This window comes from Echinococcus granulosus (genome assembly GCF_000524195.1).
Source record: "Echinococcus granulosus chromosome Unknown EG_S00005, whole genome shotgun sequence".
Taxonomy (NCBI): domain Eukaryota; kingdom Metazoa; phylum Platyhelminthes; class Cestoda; order Cyclophyllidea; family Taeniidae; genus Echinococcus; species Echinococcus granulosus.
The window spans coordinates 1,277,060-1,301,265 of record NW_020170385.1 but is presented as its reverse complement, the minus strand read 5'-3'; the positions used below and the strand labels follow the sequence as shown (position 1 = coordinate 1,301,265).

Genomic DNA, 24,206 nt, shown 5'->3' with positions numbered 1-24,206 from the left:
TTTAGAAAAGTGCAATCTCCTAATAAGGTTTACAATGTCCACCAAAACTACCATGTAGTAGTGTGCATTTTGAAACCGTCAGCCCAAAACAGACTTCTTCCGTTTTGGTTGTGTTGCTATAGTGATGAACAGAGTCTTCAAATTGCGTGTTTTGGGTGCTGCAACCCATAAAATATCGAGTGGATTTTAGTCATCTTCAAAATTTTAAACCCGATGATACTATTACCGATTCTGCAGTACATTAACCAAAAATGATACAAGCGTATATTGGAAACGGCGGAAATATCAAGTGACATTAATAGCATACCCTCGCTTTAACCTTATCAAGGACATTGACATGGTGTTGGGATTAGTAACGTGGAAATGTAGTAGGTTCGGTGAATTTGACATCAATTACATCAACACTATTAGATTTTAGAATATTCATGATTTATCGTTTTCAGATCAATGGGAACACAGACTTCATGATTCCATTAATATAGTAATCAAGCGATAAATTCCTACACAAGCTTTGCTTCCTGCTTTGGGTTCGTCATTTTATTAGGCATTAAATCTAGATAGTAACTTTCATGCTTGATTTTCAGCTTGCGGATAATCACATCATAATAAGAAAGGTTCATTCTATTGTGCGAAATCGACAACCCTTTGAAAGGCATCCTAACTTGGCCCTTTTTATACAAGTTGTTGTAAGTCGCCTCTAACTGGAGTTTCTGTGTTTGCAGGCAGTTTGGATCCCCTCACAGGAGACGCCTCCATTTATTGACTTGTGTGAATCAACACGGGAGCGTGACGCGCACGTGCTGGCCCCACGGCCGACGAGAGGAAACCAACTGAGTGCGCGCCCGTGTCCGAGTAGGTGGGTCGTCTTAGTCGCATGCATTCATAGGATAGATGAACCTAGACCTAAAAATGCGTTCTAGCGCAATTGGAGTGTAACTAAACTCGATGCCAAGTAATCAGAAGCGACTAAGCGGGGGACAGTATCTAGGATGTTCGCAAAAATAACCACGGAATCAGAAACTTCCCGAATTTTGAAGGAAAACCTCCTGGGATTGCAGATCTTCTCACCACAAATGCTGCAGGAATTTTTGAGGTTGTGCTCTACTCACGATTAGCTTACTTTTTCAAATGAGAAATGCTGTACCCTAATATTAATTGCTTGGGCAAAATCAAATTTTTCTCCTTTAACTGTGTCGACTTCAGGTCCAGATCATAAATCTCAAAATAAACAGCGAGAAATCAATTATTCCTAATTTTGCACAGACATATTTCCTGTGCCTCACTTAGTAGCATGCATTGCTGGCAAGTGATAACAGTGTTTATTTGGGAAGGCTTAAATGACGTGTTTCTATCATGCCCCAACTGATGTCAAAAAATAACTCGCATTACTTATTGATCACTTGCTTTACTAAAAAAGGAAAAGCTACAGGTTTGATGTGATCCATAAATGACTAACTAAAGCCTAAACTATTTTTTAACTTAAAAACCAGCATCCTTCTTCAATTTTCTGTTCCTGTTGCATATATTTAAGGGGCTTTAGCTGTTGCAGTTCTTTAGGTGACGCCCTTTTGTCCCCAGCTCACCTGGCAATTAGTAACCGCTTTTCCCAAGCTCCTGTCCTTCCAGCTCTTCCCACGACGAAGGAGGAGGAGGAGGAGGAAAAGGAAAAGGAATATGTATGCACCCGCGTGTTTTTCAGCGTTTGCGTAAGCTGTAACTGGAGTTTGCTGAGGTAGACTTGGCGGAATTATGGGGCAGGGGTCAGAAGTGGTTACGCTCTCAAATAGGGCCATTAATTACTTATGTGAAGAGAGGCAGAGTGCGTTTACGTGTGAGCACATACAAAGCAGCTCGCCCTTCCCCCCCCCCCCCCCACCCCTTGGGAAGGGTTTGTGTCGACGGGGGAGACCTATAGACGTCTGTCACCTCCGTAACAGTGTGTGCCACGTGGAATGTTTACCCCGCGATACCTTGGGTTGCTGAAAGCCAAACAACCGGCTCACAATCGACCTGCTTTATTCATGAAGCCTATTGTTACAGTGTTATCAATGCACTCTTCTTGACTTAAACGTATGGAAATACATTACTTATGTTGTGATCACTCTGGCCTGCTTATCGAAACAAGCATCGTTTCCCTGTAGAATAATTTTAGAGTTTATTAAAGCATGCCAAAACTACCTAATTATCAAATCGAATCTTTGATCTAATGAGCATAGAAACTGAAATCGCTTTTGTAATATGAACAGTATAATTGTTTACGTCTTAAAGCAACCTTTTACTCTCCAATAGGTTCCACAAAGAGTGACAGTCACCTAATAATACGCAGAATGCACACTTGAATTCATAATTAAACCATTTTCAACCAACCCTTAACAATACTACATAGATCTAACGCAGTGCAATATCTACGGCTATTCGCTTATGGAGTTCCCCAAGCGCGACATCATTCACCAGGAGCATAGATGCATTGCAGCCCTCAAAATCTGATTGAAAATAGCATCTTAATGTCAATAAATTAACTGTACGAATGGAATAGCCGTCTTTTTTAGAGCTGATAACAGTGTGATTTCATGCTATAGTTACTGAAGGTAGTTATACTAAAAAGTAAACTAAAGCTCATGCCGTTTAATACCACTTTAATGTTAGTTTTCCTTGAAAAGTGCTTCCGTTTTATGCATCACGTTCATGAGCGCAGGGTTTTCCGTTTCATACCAAAAATGGGAAGAGTTAGACACCAACTTATTCCGGAAGCGTTTTCAACCGGAAAAAGCCAATATGTCTCTCCCCCCATCGTCACTTATAGGGGAATATATTTGTTTAAAAAGTCACCGACGCTACTCTAGCCGCTCAAAGTTCCAGAGATACTGTTTTTCCATACACCTGCCTGGAAGAATGGGAGATTAGTTTGTTTCAAAGTCTGCGTAGTTAAATTGAATTTCTATTTCTGGTAAACCAAATTACCCTCAACAATATCTCGTTTGCTCAGGCGTGCTTCCGTACAGGGGAAGTAAATTTTTAGTGAATGCATAATTAAGCGGAAAACCTGCATTTACCAAACGCATGTTTAGTGCCGTTTAGTTTTCTTGAAATTCCTTACAAATCAAGTAAGTTCATACTAATATGACCTTTTATTGACTTGGTCAATGTCCTTGAGCAAGAAATTATCAGTTTTAATCATTTTTGGGAAACCACGCGCAAAGACACTATTTACCGGGTTCTAAAATACCTGGACTTATATTGAGTTTAATGTCAAGAAATTCAACTAATTTCATCTTCAAAGGACTCTGCACTTAGGTGACCCTAAAATATGCTCTTATCAAAGATATATTCTGGAAAGAAGGCATGTTCACTATAAAATGAACTACAACAGTCATGCTAGCACTTACTTTAAGGCTCGTCTTTGGGGCAAAACACAAGCCAGGACGAATGGAACAATACCTATCACCGATAATTCACCGGAACCTCCAATTCTGTTACGCGAGAATGGATAACAATGCGGTCGGGCACGCAATCCAGCCGGGTCAATAAATGATATGATAAAATACGCACTTTTACTTGTACACCTGAAGATTCATTAGACAACCACCACCCAATCGTGTATTTCATCAGTCTTGATTGAAGCAAGCAAACAACGAACTAGTAATGAGTGCTATTTGTCACGCGAATGCGCTAACCAGCGGTGATGAAATAAATTAATGAAAATGAGGATAGAACTTTAGAAAAGAGTGCTCCATGGTTTTCCATGAGGTTAGTTTGGTGGTTGTGACTAAGAAAAGGGATGAAAAGGGGAAGTATGCATGACTTTAACTTCCTAGTATATAAGTGTGCAACCACTGTGTTCAGACAGCTGCGCATATCAAAGATTAGGTTGAATTCGCACACCCACCGTGAATGAATACTGATAATTATTCATTAGCTAAAAGTAAATCAGTTAAATTAAATCAATTTACTAAATTTCAATCAATTAAACTAAAATCCCTTGATGGATATGGAAACCGACTTATTCCATTTGCAGATGCGTGGGCGAATTCCTTTCAATTAATTATATAATTCCTGTGGTGCAAACCTTTTTTAACTATTATAAGCCATCGTTGGACTTATTTTGGGCGTTTTGATAAAGACTACCACTAAGTATATGGAATGTGAATCAACTACCCAAAACACCAACTAGATTACTGAGTGTTACTGACTGCTATATGGATGCGACATCACTTCGGTCAACTGAGAGTCTTCGGAATCGCGGACATTTGCACACGACCCTCATTAACTATCCTCCGTTCAACTTAAGTAGAATTGAGAGAGAGAGAGAGAGAGAGGGAGACATGAATTTGCATACATACTTAAACCCACTTTGTTTAATTGATAGCGACTGAATGCGTGAGGGAGGTTGCATACAGTCATCAGACTGGGTGCGGTTAGGTGTTGTACACTAATTGAAAATACTAGCTAAGAGGAGAAATATGCTTATCAAAATGTCTTAGGGTGTAAGGTGAGTGGGGGAGGAGTAAGCGAAGAAGGTATGTGTGATGGGATGAATAATGGAGATTGCATTCTCTTCATCCTACGTAGACAAAAACATCAAGATTAATCCTGTCCAGATTCTGGTTAGTTTTGATAGGTGTCAGGGTATATGTCATCTGTAGACGGAGAAACATTGATGATACAAGTGCGATTGAAGAAAATTGGTAGAGTTGAACGCCGGAGACATTTTAATAAAAAATTTTTTTATTCCCTTCGTACCGATTGCTCAGGTTACTCAAACCCCCCTCCGATTCTTATCCACTACCATTGAATGAGCTTTGAACGGAATAAAACCTTGCAATTTAGTGCTCCACCGTGTGATAGAGTAAAAGTAATTGTGTTACACTAAATTTGAAGAATGAAGCGAAACTGCTCCTCCCATACTATGCTAGTCAAAAGTGAATGCATGGTAATGCAAACTTTCAAAGAGATAGATACACCTCAACTAACATCGAATTTCAAAGAAATTGTCAATCGACTGTGTCTTATTCTTGCAGTATTTATACCTGTTTGTACACAATCAGTTCTCATGGAAAAAAACATTCTTTATTTTAACGAATACTAAACATTTGGGGATCTTCGCGTTTGAACAATTCAAAGTGGTTTCTCACTATTCCCACTACACTTAATTCGTATCATATGGCAGAATTGGGTTTCGTAGCTATTGTTCCAAAAAATTGTAAAGAACAATCGATTCATTTGATTTTGAACTAAACGACCAAAAAATCTGCGTATCACTAAAAATGGGGGAAAAGAGAGAGGGAGTAGGGGAAGAGAAAAACAAAAAGAGACGACATTTTCACCGCAGCAAACCACGAGTTACCCGATGCCTGTCAGATACGTATCGGGAGCTGCGCAGAAAATTTTGCAAATGCGTGTCACGCTTCCTTGCGGTGGACTAGACGTTATCTGCAGACTTGTCGTTGCTTCTCCAACGTGGCTAAGGTCTGAACGTGAGCCCGAATTTGAGCATTTAATGCTAGTGATATCAGACTAAGGCAATCTGTGAATAGCGTTCCCTAGTCAACCGCAGAAAAAATGAGCTTGCAAAAAAACAAATGCACAAATTCAAACAAAAGTAATGCTATCTAGTTATAATACGCGAAAATTACCACTTCAAAGCCGTCACTGTTTGCTTAAAGCAAACATAATTAAAACTGAAATAACCCTCCACACCATTAACTGAGAGCTCCTTCATGCTATCGGAAATGCTGCTGAACATGTCTGGGAAGGATTCACGGGTGGTAAGGAACAAAATCTAAAAAGCTTTGTTTTTGTCCATAATTCGTTTTGAGATGAATCCTACATTGTTGTACTGGAGGAAGTTTTGACCTTTATGTTTCAATTTGTGAATGTTTGGATATTTTTTTGGGATTGCAATGGTTTCGAGATTTTCGAAAAATATCATTGCTAAGGGGTACTCCAAATCTAAGCAAAAGAAGTTCGCTATTTGACTAAGCTCTTATAATTATGTTTACTTAGTGATTTGAAGTTAATAGTCAAGTAAAAGTTTTTAATCACAATGGTAATCTGGAAACCTTCGATTTTGTAATGGAAAAAACCTAAATAATTCATTTTACTTGTAATAAACTTTTACTTTTGATAATTTACAGTAGTTGTGCTAATGCCTAGGCAATTACTAACTATTCCAATCCCGCTATCGCAAAGTGCCTAACTCGAAACAGCATTAACAAGATTGGTCGAAGTCATATTAAGAGAATTCAACACAAGAAAGTGGTTTTGTTTTTTACGCGACTGTTTTCATCTTACTATGCACAAAATTTATCATATTTGTCAACTTGCATAATCTAAAACAAGCTTAATTTTTAAGTGGTCATTTTCAATTTCACTGGGTCGACTTTGTGCTTGCCAAAAATGGGCAAATGATTTAGAAAGTCTTCTTTTTGGAAGGATTTTTTGCCATTGTTATTTAGTTAGCAATTCTCTTTGTGAAATATTCAACAAAGTTTTTCGGAGTGCTTAATAAAATCCCAATTTTCTTGCATTTTCGTGGCAGTTTAATCGGTTCTAGAAAAGTAAACGCAGCCATTAGTAGCAAAGTATTTTATTTTTATCTTTGATTGCACTTTGTGCGAAGTACAATATAGCACCCATTGCTCGCAAATGTTGAGTCAGTCTGCTGTGCCTGTGAGTGGTTTAAGTCGTGCGCTGGTGTGCGCCTCGAAAGCACCAAGTTGAGAAAACCCCTGGTCTTAGCCATAAGCCTATGGATATAGTTGGATGATTTGGCTATTATTGTACGTTTGTTTTTGACCAGAATATCATTTAAACTAAATCCAATCACTTGCAAAATAGTTAATTTAGGGGTCAGCTCCCTGAACACTAAAGCAGGTAAGGCATAGGTGGTGCTGAAAACTAGTTAATCGAAGGAGGGGGCGTGAATTTGCTGTTCTGTAGGCTGTACTAACAATAAAGTTAAAGCTGTTCTTCATTAGATTTGGCTAATAATTAACGCAAAATGGCGCGACACAAAGGAAAGGCTCTGACTCGACAAAATTAAACATTTTCTACAAACCAAGGACCATGAAAAACAAATTCGGAATGATAATTAATAGTCTCGGCACAATCAACTTAGTTGAGGTTTATGACTCGAGGGTAGCAATGACTTTAAACGGGTAATTGTATTTTCCTCAAATTAACATCAAGGGCGCCTTCGGTGCCTCCCGTCTATATCTTATTTAGCCCTTACTCAGAAGAGAGGGTTACTCAACTCAACGAAATCAATTACCGGCCTTTTTTAGGTTAGCAGCCAAAAGGCGTGAAATCCAAGTTTCAATATAACATGAAATTTAAGCTTAGATTTTCTATATTTACATGTCTGAAGTCAAATTTAATTCGGAACATTGGACACATTCAACCAACTTTACCACAATTTCTTGCCATATCTGCACTTTTTGCTACCAGTAAGGGGAAAATTATCCACCTAATTTGTCATTCCCAGTTTTCAAGGCATGGAATTATTGGGCTCAAGGAGCCTTTGGTAAGTTAATAATAATTGCCTAACGCTTATTGACTCCACGTCGCGGATTCCCTCCTTGTATGTAAAGAAGGTTTTTAAACCGACTTAACTTATCCAATTCCCCGCAATTTATTAAATTTGGAAGCTAGACGGAAGGGGAGTGTTTGCTACAACATGACTGGTAATTCCGACAAAATACACCCGTCTTGATTCTTGATTCAACTCTCGAATAGGGCACTAAGGGGCGTGAAAAATTTAAGTGGGGTGAAATGGAGTGTAGTCGACCGCACTTTAATGCAAATCAAAGGATTTTTCGAAGTTTGGGGTGAGAGTTAGTAATTATTTTTAACTTTCATCAGATCAGGTAAGCATTAGTTATGGCATACAGTGCTGACTTTGTTAATTTTCCTAAATAACACTAAGCTTTTAAGCGAATTAAAAACTGCAGCAATTCACTCCGTTCCAATCAATTTAGAGTCAGAATTGTAAAACAATTTTTGCACTTGGATTCTGAATGATGTGACAGGAACTTTCAGCCATTCACTTCATCACCTTAATTTAGAGCATTTGATTTGCCTTTTTTTTTCGAAAGTCCCTTTTTTAAACCCTTATTGTTTCATGTTTTTGGTAGTATATAAACTAATTGGGATGCAGCGCCTATCGATTTGGCATTTTAAATGTTTCCAAAATAACTTTAAATAAACGCATAGCATCATATACAAATGAATATTGGCCGCTTGGAAGTACTACTCAAGCATTTTCTCAGACTTTTTTAACCAATCGGATATTTGGCATATTTTGATTGGCCGATAGGTTGCTCAGAGTAGATTCATAAGCTTCCTCTCATTGGAATTGACACAAAAGAGCACATTTCACGTCATATTCGACTAAATGGAAGGTTTCTAGTGCTTTAAATATGTTTGCACTTACATGGACAGTCTTCGTCATACCGCTGATTTCCTGTGAGGCACCCTACATGCATCAGTTTTACATTAAGGAAAACACTCCTGCTGGCACTTTGATTGGTCAGCTTATTGTTCAGCATCAGAAGACGTTTACAAGTCTTGCAGGACAACCTCTCTCTGAATATATTTTAATTCATCCCACAAATGGGAGCATGCTTGCCATTCAAACAATCGATAGGGAAGCTATCTGCCAAAACGATGAATCAACAAATTCATCTCTTGTTTTGCATCGATTTGAAAGTCCAAGCTGTGAAGTTGCTTTTTTAGTTCACATAACCACAAACGAAGAGAGTCTTCTAGAAACAGTTCAACTAACTATTATTGATATGAATGACAACTCTCCAATTTTCGAGCCATCTTCTGTCACAATATCAGTACCGGAATCCTCTCCAATTGGAGGCTTATTTTATCTGCCCCCTGCGAAGGATGCGGACCTTGGAAAAAATGGAATAAGTAGTTACCATCTCAGTCGTATACACTCAGACTCTGGTCCACAAGCATGTCCCTCGTATACAGCTAATGACGATGGCTATTTCACTTTGTCTATGACGGATGAAAATACTCCCCAATTGAGGCAGATCAGTGGGCTTGACTACGAGAAGTTTCAAAACCTCTTCTACTGTCTTCATGCCTATGATGGAGGAGGACTGACAAGTGCACTACTAATAGCCGTTGAAATCCAGGATGTAAATGACAACAGCCCCCAATGGGTTGGTCTACCGTACCACGTCCACTTGCGCGAATGCGCTCAACAATCTCAACAATCGCTATGGAAAACAAGTGCTGAATTACGTTCCTTCCTACGTCTGAGTGGCTTTGCATATGATACACCGTTTCGGTTTCTTATCCAACTGGCCGCTATTGATGCGGACAGCAAGGAAAACGGACTAATAAAGTTCAAAGTTGTGCAGAGGAAATCAGATATTCAGGCAAGTTATAAAGTGGTGGTACATGGCGACAAGGTATACATCATAGGGCAGCTAGATTATGAGACCACACCCAAATTTTCCATAGCTGTTGAGGCAAAAGATGGAGGTGGTTTAACTAACGTAACAAATATTGATGTTACTCTTGAGGACTGTAACGATAACACGCCTAAAATAACCGTTACATCACTTAGTCCACTTCCCAGAGAAAATCTTTCTGATTGGAGCTATTATAAACTTACTGACATCTGGATTTCTGAAGAAGATGGAAGAGAAATTAAACTCGCTACGATAACAGTTTCTGATGCTGATACAGGAGAAAATGCAGCCGTGAGTTGTGACATAGAATGGAATAACCTAGTTTGTACTAATCCCTTCAGTCTTGTCCCACTAAAAACGCCCGCTGCGGCTATCAGAGTTCCCACCGTATTTATGCTTCTCAAACGGGACGGTATCAAGTTTGATCGTGAAGCAACGTCAAGAGTACAAGTGACCATCGTATGTGCCGATCGTGGCCGTCCGCAAGCCAACATCGCTCGCCAAATGGTTGACATAGGGGTGTGGGATATTAATGACAACGCACCGAAATTTAAACATAGGGGAGATATCGGTGTGCAAGAAAATGAGCCAGATGGAACAGTTGCGGGCTATGTTCATGCAAGTGATATTGATTTCGGGAGAAACGCTGCTTTGAAATATTCCATTAAAAACTGCAAACACAACGTCTCAACCTTATCTTTCACCATTGACGAACGCACAGGAAAAATTTCGACTTTGCGTTCGCTTGACAGGGAGAATAAGGCCGTTTATTGTGTGACAGTTGAAGCAGTGGATGAAGGCGATCCACAGCTGAGTTCTTCAGTAGATGTCAATATTACCGTGTTGGATGTCAATGACTCTCCACCAGTATTCCAGGGAAACAAGAATGAGTCAGGGAGAATTGTATTCGAAATTCCAGAGTCTTTCGATCAGGAACGTCTAATGGAGCGCTTTATTGGCCAAGTCAACGCTACCGATGCAGACAGTGGAGCAAATGGGACCCTTGAGTTTTCAATTAAACAAACACCGGGTCCGTTTTGGCATAGTAATCCTCCTGCGTACTTTCGGATAACCCGCAAGGGTCAGCTTTACGTAGACGGTGTATTGGATCGCGAAAAGCAGCAAGAACATGAAGTCACGGTGGTCGTGTCGGACACAGGGGCTTTTCATCAGCGCCTAACATCTGAAATTGGTGTCACTATTCGTCTGCAAGACCAAAATGATAATAGTCCCGTATTTACTGAGCCAGGCGCTCTTTCGAAAGGTCCTCATGCCGGACCTGCTACGTTAAACACCACTCATGATGTGACCGTCAACTCTTCCATACTAAGAATATGTGCCAAAGATAATGATTTGCAGGAAAACGGCAAACTAAACTTCACTTTGCGGTGCGCAAAATACTTGAGACCATACTTTGGTATTGGATCTGTAGAAGAGGTTGAAGACAATGAAAAATGTACCAATTTGATTGTGAAAAAGCCTCTCACCGAGATGTTCCTAGGAAATGACTTAAAACATGCCAGAACGCAGACTGAACACCAGATTTATGTTACGGTCATGGACTTAGGTTTTCATCCATTCAGCAAGACTGCAAGGATAAGGATATTTATTCATTACGATCCCCCATTAAACGTTTCAACATTATTCGGCAGGAATTTGAATCAAAGTAATGATATTGGAATAGTGGCAAAAAATGCTTGGACTCATCGTACAGAAGATGTGAAAAGAAGCCAACTTACCATGGAACAGGTTTTTTCTTTAAATAAAACAGTGCATTCTAAGCTGGAATTCGACTCAACTTCTTCTTTGGGGCATGCAAAAGCAAAATACCTTTTCATCGTAGCCGTCGTAATTTTTGCCATGTTCATCGTTGTTCTTGGACTTCTGGCGTTTCTCTTCATACGAGACTTTCCATTTAAACAGCAAGCTGTACGTCACACATCTACAGAGGAAAGGGAAATAAATTCACACCCGTATTCTACATGTCAAGCTGTTCCAATCGTCTACGCAGCAGACTATCCCCAGGGTAAGCATTTTGTAAACCTGGTTACATTTTGCTCAGAGTGATTTTCTTTACACTAAAAGACTTGTGACTGATATAAGAAAACTTCTGCGACGCATATGCAACAGAGTTAAGCGGGGGAATTTTTTACCACTCTTCCAATTTCGCAGAGGAGTGGGGTGGGAAAAAGAATGGCAAAAGTGATGGTAAAGTCATCAGATATGAGACCTAGGGAGGGATATTTGCACTCATTCAAGTTTAATCTTCAGACATAAGCAAAGCATTAAATTTCTCCACTGCCAGTTACTTTATCTTTTAGAATTTTTGAACAAAAAATCGTTGAACAGAGTGTCTCAAAGTAATAATTGCATAGTTGTTTATCAACATTTCAATAACAATGTTTTATAACACTGACTCACCCAAGATGATGAATACAAGACTGTGAGATCAAAAAACGGGTTTTCTGGTACCACGGAATTGTAAACTGTTAAAAGAGGAATGGATTCAGGGTTTCATGAATAGTATCAATAAAGTTCATGTACTTTTTTGAAGCGGTATTGAATGGCTTATGGTCAGATTGGAAAATTACACGAATGCATCTTGGCAAATGCACCTACTCTTCAATTCAAAGAGTCTAAACAAACAGCCAACGGTCTATCCTCAACTGATGAAATTCATGCAATGAAAATTGGTATTCTGCTTCGACGAGCACATTCAAAGTAATATATTGAATTTCGGGATCACAAAAGGCAACGCGCAGACATGTTTTGCTTGGAAAATGCCAAGAACTGTAATTATTTCGCAAAGTAATCTATGCGACTTAGACTTTAGGTGTTCGCAAATAAAGCGGTTGAATAAAAAGCAAAAGTAAGGGTTTTTTGTCTTCCTTTATTCAAATCGCCCAGCGATATTTGAAGGCACTCCGGTTACCAAGATAAGCATGCAAAAATGAGAACGGTCTTTGTTCTGAGAGAATAAAGCTGGTATAATAATATAGCAAATCGTTTGCATGTGTCCGACAAACCCAAACGTCTTCAGTAGCCTGATCGAACAGAAATCAGTCTTGACTGGTGTTGCAAAGAGGAGGTCTACTAATTTACTCTTACTCATGATTACCACAAATCAGTTTCCATTCATTCTACTGCTGAACTGTGTGAACATGGTATCCAGCAACCAATTATGTGTATCTAGCAATGATGAATTCCCCTCTTTTTCACTGTCTCAGCTTAAAATTGCATATGGAGTGGAACATTACACTGAGTTTCAGTCACCCAAGATGCGTGTTGTTGAACCGAGGCAGTCCTTAGTCGACGAGAAGTAAATATCAAGTTGCAGATTACCAATAAATTTCATTTTAAAACAATAATGTGCGTAATTTTAAGAACTGCGGCCGATATGTTGGCTTTAATACTCCCTCGTGTATGTTTGAATTCCCATGAAGGGATAGAGGTTCGGCATAACTTCACTTTGTCTGGCGCCTAGCACAACGGTTTCCGTTTTAGCAATACAAATGGCCGGAGGAGAGTTGTTGCTATGTACATGAGAACAGTCGGATATTTCCGGACTTGTCCACCACTTTAGAGGCGTTATTTAATCGACGGTGCATCACCCAATTGAGCTCAGTTTGGAACTTGTATAAATTCAACTTCCGCTCTTCATGATCACTTTTGTAAAAAACCCATTATTCCGTGCATTTTTCACTTATATAGGTACGTTTGCGTAGAATGTAACGCTAAGTACCATGGGCATACTCTATTAAATTTCTCTGTTTTTAAAAATTGGTTTTTAGATCCAACGTCCTTATTACCTTTCTGTCTATTCCACTGGTTGAGCAAAATCCCTCACCTTTGTAATAATTCAAAACTAATAGTCTGCCAGTTCTATTAAAACCACAAAATGAATCTTGTCTAAACCTTTTTTCAGATTGCTTGCTATAAGTTATGAACGAAAATTGCGCTAACAATACCGCCTGTGCTGCAGAAACGATATTTTCGTTCATCATTTTGTCTTAGAAGCACAATGCAGTTTGTCTGTTCTGTCCTCCAAATTTCTAGCGCTGTAACATTTTGCGTATTTGGAGCAAGAAGCAGCACGGTTCTATTCACTGACCAGAACGGAAAGGCGCTTTTTACGCCAGTGCTGCTACCCTTCTCCGTTTAATGCTGACCACGGATGGCTGACTTCGGACAATGGGTTAATTCAGATTATATTATTTCGACGGTGGGCTAACAGAAAGGATGATGGAACTTAAGTAGATATGAGGAACAGATGAGGCTGGTTCGATATATTCTTATGTAACGCAGGATGTCCGGCTACTCTAAATTTGAATCGGAAATAGTATGACCCCTACCAGTAAGTCAGTCGTCTTGGGAGATGGGACTAAGTACACTTTACAACTTAGGAGATTGTGCTTATGCATTCGGTTAAACAAAAGTATTTTTTGCTTAAGAATGAAAGGGTAGAAATAAACTCCAACTACTACAGCTGATTTGTACTTTGTTAAGAAAACAAATGCTGAAAAACAAATGTCGTTTTAATAATTAAATATCGTCTAAATTTTTGATAATTATTCACACATATTTTAACCACCATCATTTTAAAGTAATAATTTTACCAAAAGGAGTGTTTTAGCAACTTTAAGTATGCATTTTAAGACACCATTAAAATTCGGTGATCAATGATATTCATAAAAAGGGAAAAAAGGTGATCGAGCATATTTTACCAAAGAACTTGAACATATCAATTAACAGAAGAAATCAGTGAGACGAATACGCAACGCTTTGCTTCTCTTTTACTCTGCATGCGTGTGGCATAAAAAGTTGCACTACCAGTCGAGGTGAGTGCAACCTCTTTTCCGAACTAAAGTGGCTCGTCAGCATCAGGAATGATTTCGGTTTGAAAATCCTTTTTACCTTTTACAATAATGACAATAACTTGTAATAAAATCCAAAAGCGTGTGAAATTCTTGCTTGCATAAATTACATCCTTGATATTTTATCAAATTTCTTTGGGATATAAGGTGGCTTTGCTATGCATTAAAAGTGCTTAGACACTATGAGTGGTAATGTAATGGTATTTCATTGCAATTATTAATGCTGAAGACGATCCTCAGCTGTTGATAGACAGTGATTAAGAATATCCTTTGCTGATCAGACGGAAGTTGAGGTATTGTGCCGCGTTATTGCAGGCGGACTTTTTACTCTATAATACTCAAAAATTCTTCTACATTATCACAATCATTAATACCAGTGTTTTAATAAACAAGTAGACTATGAATTGTAGTTTGATTCACACTAACATTAGGTAAGCATTTGTTTGATGAGATATCAAAAATACCTCAAAATGCCGGATCCTGCCTAAATAGAGGAGTCACTTGTTGGACGAAAGCTAATATGACGTTCTTAAGTCACACACAATGTTAATCACATTCACAGGTCCCAAAAATAGCTCTTAACTTGCCAAAGATTTCAGCAACATAATTCATTAGCAGTTTGCCCTAACACCTATCCCTTGAAAATAACTCATCAACAATGATTTGTTTATTTTGAAATTTTTTTTCCCGAAACAAGTGCGACGTTTTAAGCTGGTAGGCTGGTGTGATCTTACTGACCACGAGAACTGAAAATCCCATTTTCCCAGATGAATACAAGCCATGCTGGCATTTTATAGTCACTGGGGTCGATTTTAAAACTACTGAAATGGGGCAGCAAATCATTTAATGCGATTTTTGTCCAATTTTGTTATTTTTGTGTGTTTTATATCTACAACTTTCCAAGCACAGAATAATATATTAGAATAGGATTAGAAATTTGGGCAATCACACTTTTCCAATACTCATTTATTCTTAAGTCAATTTCTGTTTACAAAAAAGTTTTCTAATTTTAAATGAGTGATGCCATTTTAAATCACTGCGCCTGCAAAGCAGCTGAGGGAATGGAAAGCAAACTGACAACGTTAAAATGTCATTCCTCTTGATGTACTGCTGTTCTGATTCATTTTACTCAATCAAAGCTTTGTTGAAAAATGGAGAAACACATTGGATGTAGCCAAGAGTTTACAAGTTGTGACGCATGCCTTTACTCTTATGGCATTACATTACCTCAAGGGAAGTTCAGTCATTTGTGCAGCATTACATGCAATTTTTGTCATTTTCATTTAAATATTGAAAAGTCTATTTAATCCTTATTGTAAATTGAAACTAATCTCTAGTCAAACGCTTTTGCTTCTTAGGAATCTTCTAGCAGTTCTTATTTAAGACAATACTTTTAATTAGCATTGACCGAAAGCATGAGCACATATTTCCAGCTTTCATCAAAATAATGGTAAACGCCGCATTGTTGTCTTGATGTTTAGTCAAAGTTTCCTTGATTAAAAGCTGAGGGAAGGTGTTGAGTTTGTTGGTGGTCAGTTAATTTGAATTTCTGAGGTCGAACCGCTCTTCATGATGCCCGTCTTCTAAATTTCGGAATCATACTCATTCGATAACAATAAATATTCCCTAGTTTGAACACATCCATGACCAATTACCTAGGCCACCTTTCTGTTTAAAAGGCTTATCGGCTTTCTGGATCCTTTTCCGACTTTATTCTTTTCTCAATAAGTGAAAATTAGACTATTATGTAAGCATCCAAAGTAATCGGTTACAGTGGTTTAGTGAAATGTTTCGTCCTCTAACACCTCATTTCTCCGCTTGGATCATCAAAGACATTTCCGATGTTTGAAGATTTCAGTCGTGTATAGCTCTCTCCATAGACATTTGCCATAGGTTCAAGAAATGAAGTCGCCTTAACAAGGAACTAGAACAGCTAATGAGCATTTTTCTTCAAACACAACGGCAATTTCAACAAACATCTTAAGTCAACTGAAAGAATACTGTCATCAAATAAAATAATCTAGAGGTTAAGGAATAATTGTTTAAGATAGTGTAAGCAAAACCAGCGCATTTAGCGATAAAACTGTCTGTAAAGTGAAAACAGTGTGCTTGAATAATTTCCTCTAAGCATTTTAGACAAGTGTCAAATCTTTAATTTAATATATTATAACATTCGTCTGATTATCAGGATTCAGGAGCATATATTACAATAAAATCACCGAGAACTTCTGCAAGATTAGTGTTTGACAAAAGCAGGTTTGTCTTTGCTGAGGGACGGATAAAACTTGACGACATCGCATTCTCTATCAAGCACCCAACAATTTGTAATCCTCTCAAACAGGAAATGTCTCGCTGTCAAAATTCCAATTATCGGTAAAATGCGATGCAACTGCCTCTGAAGGAGACTCGCCCCCTCCGCAATCTACGTTGCAACTTACATCTAGTAACACATCGAGAATCATAAATGGAAGCCAGCAGGATCTCCAGTTTCGCGAATTCAAACCCCCAGAAGTGAGTCCACCTTACCTCTAAAATGTTTTACCAAATATTTTATCAATTAAGATTATATCAAAAATATTTAACAATATGCGAGAGCTTTTTCAAGGTAGCGATATAATACGGTTTTTGATTGGGAATGAGGTAGGATCTAAACTAGGTAAAACTAGGTAATATTTAACCACGTAGACGTGTTATCAGCCAACAGACACAAGCTAGTGTACATTTATTTCCGAATGGTTGTTATTACATTTTGCGCGCTTTGTCAAATATATTTTACATGAAACGCTTGAAGTGCTCAAGAGAGACAGTGGGCTTCACTGTGAAGTGGTACAGTCTTAAATGGGAACATATTTTAGGCTATTAAATTCAGTAGCTGCTTGTCAGGAATCAAATAAAACGATTCCAATAACTCCAATCATCGTAAATTTTTGGAAAACTAGTTGCAAGAATGAAAAAGACAATGGAGACTGAATCATAAATATTACGAAATCTCGCAGTTTCTTTAGGTATGCGCTTTGGAGGAAATGCATGTGGTCTGCTTTAGAAATACTACGACTAAATACTGTTAATTACGGAGCAATTAGAAATGCAAGGTAATATTTATGCGCACAACGATCGATAGATTTATGAATAAATCAGGAGAGTATTTGTCGCACTACTACATATTATCGTGATTTTGGCTCAACCCCTGGGACAATTGGCCCTGTCTTGGCAATAGGTGTTCACCTCTTGTAATGGTATAGCTTTGCGAAATGACACAAGCAAGGTAGCCCTTGGTTCACCAATTAACAAAGTTTGGCGGCTTTAGCCACTTCAACACTTGAAAGCATATCTGGCTCTTTCATAACCACCTTTTTTATTTGCACTACCCTTGAATAAGTTATAGTATTCGGACCTCTAATATAAAATCACGAAGTAGCATGATTTACAGCATCTCTATTCATTTAAACATAATGATATTATACAATCCAAGTGAGTGAATGAGTTGTTTACAAATTTAATCTAAAATAGCCTACTATAGCGTGCCTACTTGCATCTTTTCCAAACGGAAAACTTCGGCGCAGTTTGGGAATGCAAAAAATTTTGACATGGTTGCGTATTCTACTTCTTTAGAGCGGACTTAATTTTAGTGAAACCGAAGAAGGCTCAATTCCTACAACTGAAAATACAGGTATGTCAATACTCCCTTATCCTTGTATCGTTCTTAACACCACAATTTACAAAGCACTTCCATAGAACTTAAAAACGCCCTCGATTACACGATTTGAGGCTGTTCTCCAGTCATGATTCCTGATCCATTGTGTTGAGAAAATGAGCGTTTTTAGCCATGTTGTGTGGCTCAACTATTCAGATACCTCCCCATTCGCCAGTTTGCACCAAATTTGCCCAAATATCCAGAAGCACCTAGATAGCCTAATTTAGGTAAAAGTTTATTCGTTTGTGAATTAATTCCACAATTATCCATGTGATGACGCTCATTTTTGCATTAATAAGTGGATTCAACTAAAATGCAGCAACATTGTAGGAAAATAGTGGGACTTTTTTCTACAATATATGACTTGCAAAATCTACATGCAAGACAAACACAAATGTACTTTGACGAGCTTGGTTAAAACGCTGGTCACCTAAAAACAATTTCAACATTACTCCTTCAGTGAGCTCTTTATTTGGAACGAAGGATTCTTGTTAAGCATGCCTTGCTTCGTCCTGAACAGGATGAAAAAGAACTAGGGTAGGTCATAAATGAGGGATTTCATTCACCAAAATCATCATAAGCCAAAGTAGTATGGCAGAACATACATTACTAACCCGAGGAATGCCTGAGACTGTTAGCATGGCCCAAGGGCCATGCTGCAGAGCGGAAGTACAACCTCCGAGACTGAGGTGTCTGTATGGTTAAACGCACAGTTAAATAAAATATGAAATCGCTGCAACACATTTTTACCTCCGAGTTTATTCAACAAAATTACTAATGGCCATCGAAGAGTAAGGGTTTCGTTGATTTGCGTGTTAATGTTGTAGGATCAAATGGTCAAGCTATGCCAAATCACATAACACGGAATCACATGTTTCAATCTCCACTGTGTGAGCGCTCTAATGCCCTCATTGTAAAGTATGCAGCCCCGCCGATTTACGCACCACTTCATCCAAGAAAAGCGATTCTCCTTGGAAATATCTCCCCATGTCAAGAGAGAAGAGTTATGACCACCGAATCCGCGGATAATCATAACTATGGACTTCTGCCCACAACCTTGGTTTTGTCTGAAATCAACGAGACTTACACTGCTCTCAACAATCCAACTCAGAGAAAACAGGCCATCAGTCAAGCAGTGGGGTTTAACGGCGTTTAAAAGTTTTGTACCACATCCGAAGAACTGTTAACCGAAATCAACGTTCGCATGGTGATATGTTCACTCCCTTATTTTTAAAGAATCAATGTGAGACTGAGTGCATTCTAAATGAAGACTAATGCCTTTGGATCATTAAATTTACGATTGACAACATCACTAGGACCACCTTGCATCTACATTGCAAATAAAACAATGGTTGTAGAGAATTTAATTAGAAAAAATGGATATACAAGTAAAATACCGGTGCTACAAAATGAAGTAATTGAACTGCAAAATTGGATGTACAGAGGAATTTGGTTGCACTACTCCTTCTAAAATTATATTTTTCTTAAATCCTTATTTATTTAGGTAGTATAATTCTGCCCATTTTCCTAACGCTGTTTAAATAAATGATATCCTAAGCATAAGCAGATGTAGATGTGATTGCTACTGATTGTAACTGATCGATAATGTTTTGTAAATAACTCATAAAATTACAAAAGGATGCCGCCTGCATGAATTTTACAATTTTGAATTGTTAATTAAAGTTAGAGCACCTAATCTGGAAGTAATATTTCCCACCTGTTAAAAGTCGTTGCGTTTCTCAAGAAATCGCTACAACTGCATTAATGGTCTGGACAGCCTAGCATGGTTGTGAAACCGAGAGGAGCCACTGTTTATCATTGAAAAAGAAGCGAAGCAAATTAAAAGCACTAAAGGGGACAAAACAACTCAAAAATAGGTAACAACTATGGGTTGTAATTTGCAAACACAACTGTGGAGTGTCCGGCCTGCAAAATTAATTTTAGTGCATAAAGTACAGCGCTACAAGTCAGAATTAATCATGGTCAATCAAATACTTTAGTGCAAAATGTAGTAGTTTCACCTTATCATATATTCAACATATTTTGCGATAAGTTTTAGTTTTTCAGCGGATAATGCTTTAAGAGACAGAGTGAAAACTGGAACATATTGCCAAATTTAGATGTACCTTTGAGAAAATAGCTTACTTATATGGCTACCTCTTGCAAACAGCAATGAAAGTTCAAACAAAGCAATGTCGAAAATTGCGGATCCGTCAAATGTTTCACCAATGCAGCATATTCAATTTATTATAAATATGTAAGCGATAGATATAACATATTCAGTTCAACAATAAAATACCAATGAACCTGGATAATGATGCTATTTAAATACTTTACAGTGGCCTCGACTGAACCACGCACATGCCAGAACTCTGGTGCCAAATCGCATTTTTTTGAAAAATTAAGCATACGCGAAAGGGATTAAAAGTAGCGATGGCAGCCATTTGTCGCTAAGTATCTTTTTCAAACAGGCAAATAAATTATTTGTGTGGAACGGAATGATGTAGAGTAGGTGCTTTCATAATTGTGTTCATTTGCTTCACGAAAAAGGGCTCTTCAGGTTGACTTATATTACACCTAACAGTATGGGCCTTTGAAGTAGTGTTAAGTTATGCACAAATTTTATATAACGCTGTTAAATTCTTTGCACCGCAGCTTTTGTTGCCTGTTTCCCATTGGTCTTGATGAGTTAGGACTATTTTCTAATTAACGATTACTTCGTTTGCTGATTGTCCACGACGGTTAATTGACTTGGCGCCCTGGCTTACTACATTTACATTGCGATGGCGCCTTGATAGCACCACCAGAATGGAAGAAGGGCGTTATTTGACTGGTGTCCGTTTTGGGCTAATGGACGAATGGCTGTGCACACCAGTGTCCTTCCTTGAGTGAGAGCGTCAACATGTGATCGGACTCATTGATAAGGGTAATTCTGTTGTGGGAGAACATAAACTCATGCTATATGAAAGCAAGCGACTTTTATCTTATTTTGAAGGTCACATTAATAAGGATTTGGTAGAACTTTAATAAGAGCACATTAATTGTCAACTGTTGGCAACAGGACTGCTGTGAAGGCAAATTAGCAACGGCTTGATTCGCCTCTTACTAAGAGTTATCGAGCTACACTATTTTCAAGACTCAACACACTTAGCTGAAACATTCCAATTTGTTAGTTTTGATAGAATTTATTAGATAATAATCATCAAAATTGCAAATAGGGGATTGAAAAAAAATTGACAACTTAGAATTTTAATAGTCAATTTTCGAGATGCATGCCTGTAACCCTTTCTTACGCTTAAGACAAGTACCGTGACAAAAGATTACCTGACGGACTAAAATTCGGAACTGTTGGTATCAATAAATCACTTTTGCCTTGGACCCAGCGAAGTTAATTCAATAAAACTTACTGTACGGATATGATTTCGCTGAAGTAATTCTAATAGCAGTGCCTCAGTTTTTATGCAATATTGCTATTTACAAGCAGTAAAACACTTCCAAGAAAAACTAACACCGACATTTCGTACAGTGATGAAGTTTGTTTACAGATGTCAGAAAGTTAATAGTTCGTACCATTATAGTCGCCTAAGTCATTTTGTTATAGGCACATCACTCGAAAGAAGACTTTCTCGAAGCCAGCCTAGTGTGTCTCCATCTGGTTATTTCCCCAAAAATGGGTTTTAAGCCCTCCACTCTTGGTTTCTCTCTCTCTCTTGTCGGAATCATCAAGACAGCCTGCCTTGCATTCACCAAAAGTCACTTTGTGAACTGGAGCTTCCGTTGCGTCTTGAGAGAAGGTTTGGTTTTTGGAAATATCTGCATTCCATTGTCGGGACTGCGTCTAGAAGGTAATCATTCAGGTAAACAACTGTTCACCAGTGAGTCCCTTTATAACCACTAAGTAAACCAGGCTATCATTGGACTTCGTTTACGAAATAAATTGCAGCGTATACAACACTTGTTGTATTAGATAAAAATCAATTAATTAAAAATATTTATAGTCCTCATCTTCCTAGATAAATACAATTAAAGCATAGCTTGAATTAACAATAGTGACATACAAATACCTGATTATGTAAATGAGTGTTTTTATTAGTCTTATAACAACTGATTTGTGTAGAAATTTGCAGCAAAAATACTCACTTACTATGTGCTCATGTTTCGATAGGAAACCGTTTAAGTCAACACATGTTAACTTCTAGTCACAAGATATGATAGTCATTCGATTTATTGGTTTCAGTCATCTAAAGCGTTCCGTCTTTTGGTGCATACCGTACAATGGTAATCCAAAGAGTTTCGGTTTGGCTTAAGCAGCTACACAATATTTTTTGTCAAATGACAATCTTCCTTGCAACATCTTACAACACCGCGCCGCTTAGGTTAGCCAACCTAACATTTGAATTTTATGAACCCTCTTCAAAAACACCACAACAAGTAAAGCTCCTATGATTTTACAAAACAAATATCTACAACGAAGCAAAAACGCCAAAGAAATAGTCATATCATAATAATGATTTTGTGTACGAGGTACAATGAATACTAATTTGGTCTAGCATTTTAAAAAAGTTCGTGGCATTTTACAAGAAACTTCTGCATCAGCTTTGAATTAGAGCTAAACTAGTTTCGTAAAAAAGGCAAATACGAATCACGCTAGCTTTAACCACTATTTCATCGTAAGGGTCGAAAGAACGGGAAAATATTACACAGAGCAAGAAGGAATATTGTCAGACGGATTCGTAACTAATTCATTCATGCCCATGCTTTACAAGATATGAATAAAAGTCACCGCATGCACTTTACAATCCCCTACACGTCATAGAGGGCCAATGCAGCAAGCTAAAGATGTTGTCTGCGATTCGTGGAGAGTGCGATAGTAGGAGATGAAATCCAGAGTTGGTTTGAGAAGTGTGATCCAACCATGCATCACGTTTATGAAGATTTACACGTCACAGGTGGTTGACAGTAACTAACCATTAGCGCACCTAACAATAATTCTCAGTAACGATTGCCGTAAGTGATGAAACAACTCATTTACATTAACATTCAACTGGGGGGATCGTGGAGGATAGGCAAGTGGATTCCACTTTCAGGCATTAACAGAAAACAATGAGCTTCAAAGACTCTAAATCCCTTCACCGCTTCTTTCACCCCACAAGATTGCTTCGTCAGGACAGGAATGCCTGCTGACCGAATAGTTGTCTAAAATGTCCTTCCCAATCCAGCATTGGGCAAACCAACATTTCATTGGCCATGTCCCAACGATCCACTCGTCGTCCATCCCACAATTACAAGGCCCCGTGTCATTCTCAGAAGACAATGCCCCCTGGGTGGAGTAGACTGCGAATCTCTTGGTGAAGGCCAAACAATCATGGTTTAGATCTACCTGCTCGATACACCACAACTTGAATGTTAAAAAAAATATCGGCCTTGGAGACAATTCTTAGCAGAGAAGCAGTTCGACCGGAGCGCATGGGTCAAGCGAGGTTGACGATGCGATGGGTTTAGTAAATAGTCAATTTGGAGATCTGGATGATTAATTTGTGGTTAGTCGGTGTCTAGATCGTGACTGTACTTAAACCGTCTGCCCATGCATGAGTCATCCACTGTCTCAAGCTTCCAACTGTGTCGGGACCGATGACACGTCCAACTTGGATGCGTGGTTGTGTTGCCCCACCCACACAATTGATTTTTCTGCCTGCTGTCGAGCTTGATAAGCCCCACAGCATTCAAGATTGATCGCTGATGCATTACAATACATCATATCGGCAGTCCTTTAATACATGTTAACACAGCGTATCACTAATTTTGCAAGCGAACTTGTGTGGGTACCTACTATTGAAGGACAACAGAAAACGGACTGCCTTTAATAAGCCGAAAATTTTCGCTAACGCCTCACCATTTTAGACTTGAACACCTCTTAGGATGAAAATTTTGTTGCTTTAGTTTAAATTATGAAGTAGTTATTCGTCCATTAAATTCAAGTTAAATCTTCATACATGAGTAAATCATTTCTTTTGAACGAGCTAAAAAGCGGGGCATTTTTTGTGCTAAATGGAAGGTCGAATTTTCTGTAGCAGGCAAAAACATTATCCAAAATTAATTATAGAGTTTGTTTAGCTCAATGTCTAAAATCGCGAGCCAATTCCTGCTGCTATGCTAAATAATTCAACTTGCAATGGTAAAACGGATTAGGTGGAATAAACGTCACAA

At 38.3% G+C, this 24,206-nt stretch overlaps 1 protein-coding gene across 1 annotated transcript; it reads left to right on the top strand. All coding sequences in view use genetic code 11, as the record gives it.

Moving 5' to 3' along the window:
* Window positions 1-8,618: 8,618 nt before the first annotated feature.
* On the top strand, window positions 8,619-19,155 carry EGR_01394 (Protocadherin beta-11; the record flags this gene model as incomplete). The annotated part of the gene is made up of 5 exons (XM_024490643.1): window positions 8,619-10,848; window positions 11,275-11,457; window positions 16,647-16,816; window positions 17,918-17,975; window positions 18,827-19,155. The coding sequence occupies 5 exons, from the start codon at window positions 8,619-8,621 to the stop codon at window positions 19,153-19,155; spliced, it is 2,970 nt and encodes a 989-aa protein (XP_024354967.1).
* Window positions 19,156-24,206: the final 5,051 nt, after the last annotated feature.